General features: G+C 42.8%; 1 protein-coding gene across 1 annotated transcript; it reads left to right on the top strand.

The window, feature by feature from the left end:
• The first annotated feature begins 339 nt into the window (after window positions 1–339).
• Window positions 340–1527, top strand: LOC115316110. The gene has a single exon (XM_040221624.3). It carries the CDS (start codon window positions 355–357, stop codon window positions 1525–1527), a length of 1173 nt encoding a protein of 390 aa, XP_040077558.2. The 5' UTR covers window positions 340–354.
• Window positions 1528–4364: the final 2837 nt, after the last annotated feature.

Below are 4364 nucleotides of genomic sequence, written 5' to 3' on the forward strand. Positions count from 1 at the left end.
CTCTCCGGCGTTAAATTATGCTATAAGGACTGCTCCACCAGGATCATAGTTAATAACACTCTCTCCGAACCGATTGCTATTAGGTCTTCAGTAAGACAAGGATGTCCTCTATCTCCACTTCTATTTGCCTTATACTTGGAACCGCTTTGCCTGAGCGTGCTGACAAACCTCAATATTCGTGGGTACCAATATTGTTTCTCCGAAGTGAAGTTGTTGGCTTATGCCGACGACGTTGCTTTTTTTTTTTGTGCCGACAAAGACAGTGTAGAAGAAGCTCTACGCGTAACACAGAAATTTTGCACAGTCACCGGTGCGTCGGTCAATAATGATAAGTCCAGCGGAGTTTGGCTAGGCATGTGGGGAACCACACCATCCAAATTTGCAGGGATCCACTGGAATCAGCCATCAATAAAATACCTTGGCGTACCCCTAGATCAGGCCAGGAACAGTGGGCCATATTGGACATCAGTTGCCACAAACATTAAACGGAAAATAGATGCCTGGAGGCTGCGAAATCTATCCATCTTTACTAAGGCTGCCGTGTGCAATATTTTCCTTACGTCTAAACTTATGTACGTGTTACAAGTCCTCCACTGTGCCCGCCCACGTATACAAGCGTTCCATCGACTTTTCGCGACTTTCATTTGGAGTTCCTCGTGGGAACGGATAAGACGAGACAATTTATTCCTCCCCCTTGAGTGTGGAGGGTTGGGTCTTGCTCACTTATTTGTCCGTCAACTTGTATCTAGATTCTTCTTCTTTAGGAATATCAGACACCCGCTACTGGCCTCGCTAGTTCAGACGAAGCTTGCGCCGCATTTGCCCTTTTTGATTGTTTCAACGACGGATGACGTTTCGTGTGTTCTAAGAGGATTTTGGAAAGAAGTTGTAGAAACGTTGTTGTTTTTAAATGTCCGGTTTTCTTTGGAATACTTCTTTAGTGTTTCTAGAAAATGTTTGTCTCAGGCCTTAGTTGAAAATTTTTTCACACTACCGATTTATAGATCAAGGTTTAAAGACAGCCCTGGACAGGATGTTTTGAAAAGAGTTAAAAAGATGTGTGTATCGCCTACTGCAAAAACATTTTTCTTTCAATTACACACTTCCACACTTCCGGTTAAAGCGTGGCTACAGGAAAGAGGGTTTTTCGTTCCATGGTCTATTAACTGTCGATTATGCAACAAACCGGAAACCATTGAGCACTGCTTCATATACTGTAATGACGCAGTGTATTTTTGGGACGTTCTCCAACGAACACTGAAAAAGGATATCGACTTCACCGACCACAGTATACGATTTCTCCCCGTTGAACAACATGAAGTTGTCCCTTACGATTTATTTATGCTTCTTGGGCTGCATAGCTTGTGGAAGTGTCGGATGATCGACAGAAATGCCGAACAGCCCCGTACGACCAGATCGCTTTTCATTGAAGAGGTAGCGAAAGTGCGGAGTGTGTACGAGGCCCGCCCACCGGTGCCAGATTGGTTTAGCCTCTTTGACGCGTGCTTAAACCTACCGCACTTTTAGATTGTGTAAATATGTAAATATCGCTGTTTATGCGTTGGGTGAATGGTACATTCTAGCCAATGTAACCTTTTACTTTGTACAGAACTACTAAAGATGTGTGTTTGTCGCCCCACGTGATTCACGTGCGCGTGTGTGAGATTCTGGTGACTGGTGGCCTGTGCCTGTGCTCCATTGGTTAGCGTGTGTGGGTGGGACTCTACGTGCCATGGCGTGTGAGGTGGACTGTGACTTTTGGACCTTTTGTGTTGTTTGTGTGTGTACTGTTGGACTTGGCTGAATAGCTATTAGTAAATTTCCATTTATTAAAGAAAAAAAAATCCTTCAGTAGCTCAGTCGAAAGACGTCCGCTTTACACGCACAGGGCGCGGGTTCGATCCCTGGTGGGTGTACCTTTTTTTCTTTTTGTCAAGCATTTTGTGCTGTTTAGATTTCTTTTTTCACCATTATCACTGAAAGGAAAAAACAACAAAAAAACAATTGTTGTGGACGATACGTCGCTGAACGAAATGGCATGGGATTTTATTTTTGACACCTACGAACTCAATGTAGTCACTTTCCACAAAAAGCAAGGAGCTTATGAATCAGGTAGCGTCCGCTTTCCGACCTTCGCGTAACTGTTCTAAATGAATTGCAGCCAGCCATTGATCTCGACCCGTTGATCTTTCGGAAACTTGTGCACTCTGCCGCACAATGCCACTTTCAGATGCAGGACATGTGAGGCAGCTCTTCTCGCAACATCTTGGGAGTATGCTTTCCGGAGTCGATCACGGGAATTCACCACGGGCACTCACTACTAATTGCCAACACTTAAATGTACAAAACAACTCATCTTGAAGTACAGAACAGCGAGCGGAACAAATGTAACTGGGAATCGCACGGCGAACGAACGCAATTCGTCTGCTCTGTGCGGAGAAAAAAAAAAAAAAAACCGCGCGGTTGAGTGCAGCCACGTGACTTCTGCCACTCACTTTATCCTCTTTACTTCTCCGTGGGGTACGGGAGTTTCGGTTTCGGTTTTGAGCAGTTGCGTTTTTTGGCTTTATTAAAAAAATACGTGACTCTGTAGCAAAATACTAATTGGGAAGTATTCCGACACCATAATGAACCGCGTGACAAAAAATGAAAAAAAAAAAAAAAAGTTTTGGGGGTGTCAGTGTCTCTTTAAGTTATTCCTACCCTCCTGTTTTTGATTTTGCATTTCTGGTTTTACTGCACCAAGTCTGATCTTGATTCTCTTATGGTCGCTCCCCAGACTTTTAGTGCCTTCCTCATCTATTTCCATACCTCCTAATCTGTTGTATATCTTACGCGACATTAAACATTCTTGGCGGCCCGAGGCCAATGTTGCCGGACGGAGCCGAAGTTTCGGTTTCAATTTCTGCTCGAGTTTAGAATTATATTTAACAATATACATCCAATTTTTCGCAAAGCAAATCACGTAGTGACTTTTACTAGCACTTTTTATTCCGGAATCACACATTATCTAGATATCTTCGGAATTGAGCGGAGTTGCCCTTTAAAACGCGATCTCCTGCACAACAGCAGAGAACCATTAACTTATGTTAATCGTCTCAACACGACTGCATGATTGTTATTTTACAGGTGAGTGCGCAACGTTGGTCGTAATAATCATAAACTTCAAATCCCTCGAAATGCTAAACCGCTGATAGACCCACACTTTTAATTGGCCTATTTTGACGTTCATGTATTCAGTTCTTGACGAAAAAGGCATCTGTCGACACTGGATCCTATATTAAACATTTTACGCGTATACAAATCAGTGTATAACAGACCGAAGCTGTCTACGATCATTGCTGGGATGCTCTTAATTTGCGCGTCTGCATTTTCTTGTTTCGGTGGGCACGGAACGGCAAAAACATTCTAGGTGTACTGCATTTACATCTGCGAAAAACCTCAAGGGAACCGCAAAATTATTCGCTGTTAACTTAGCAACAGCCTCTCTTACCTGGAAGCGCTAAGCATTTGCTGATATCAAGACAGTGGAAGTCCTCAGGAGGACACAGCCGCGCAAAAAGGTCAAAATAGGAAAAGCCATAAAGCAACAAGAGTAGAAAAAAGCCTCTTCCCACCAAGATGTGCCCGACAACTCGAGGTCCTGTTGTCTACCGGCGTGCGCACACCGTGACACCGTCGCACGCTTTGCCGGGCTCGACGGTGGCGTGCTGTGCAGAGAAGAGGCGCAAGGAACGATGCCAGGTTGCTGCGCGAAAGCTCAACTTCAAAATGTTTTTTTCCTGTTTAGAACAAAATTATTTTAATTCAACTTTCAAGAACAAAAGGAAATAAACTTTTTTTTGTAGAGATCACCATGTTACGTATTTTTCTTTGGGCCACCTCAAGGCAGAATTGACGGCTCTTTAAACGGCAAAACGCAATTTTTCACAAATTTAGTTTTTTTTTTCTTTTTCTGCAAGATATTTAGTTGTACGGCCTGAAACCTTTTTTTGTGTACAGTTTACCTACAGGTCTGTCAATAAGAGTATTTACCGTTGCATGCAGCAATGCCATATTTTGTAACAAAACTAAAAATATGCTGAAATGCTCATTTATTCCTTATTTTTTTTTAAACTGGTTCGAGCATACCAAATTCCATGACCATGATCCTTCGTACATAGCAATCCAAATACCGTATGGTTTTTAGACAAAAATATTCCAGTGTTGCGTAAAAAAACCGACTTTTCATCAATTATTGGAGGACTCCTAGTTCCACCTCCCCTTTTACTAGTTCAAACCGCCATCACCCCATGAAATTTGTTTTTCGTCAAAAAAATATATTAGAGAGGCACCACAAACGTTACGGTGAAGAGCCATCAATT

Source organism: Ixodes scapularis, unplaced genomic scaffold (genome assembly GCF_016920785.2).
Source record: "Ixodes scapularis isolate PalLabHiFi unplaced genomic scaffold, ASM1692078v2 PGA_scaffold1__304_contigs__length_218370807, whole genome shotgun sequence".
Taxonomy (NCBI): domain Eukaryota; kingdom Metazoa; phylum Arthropoda; class Arachnida; order Ixodida; family Ixodidae; genus Ixodes; species Ixodes scapularis.

Coding starts and splice junctions, on each gene's coding strand:
- LOC115316110 (XM_040221624.3), top strand. CDS start 355: ATGTGGGGAACCACACCATCCAAATTTGCAGGGATCCACTGGAATCAG.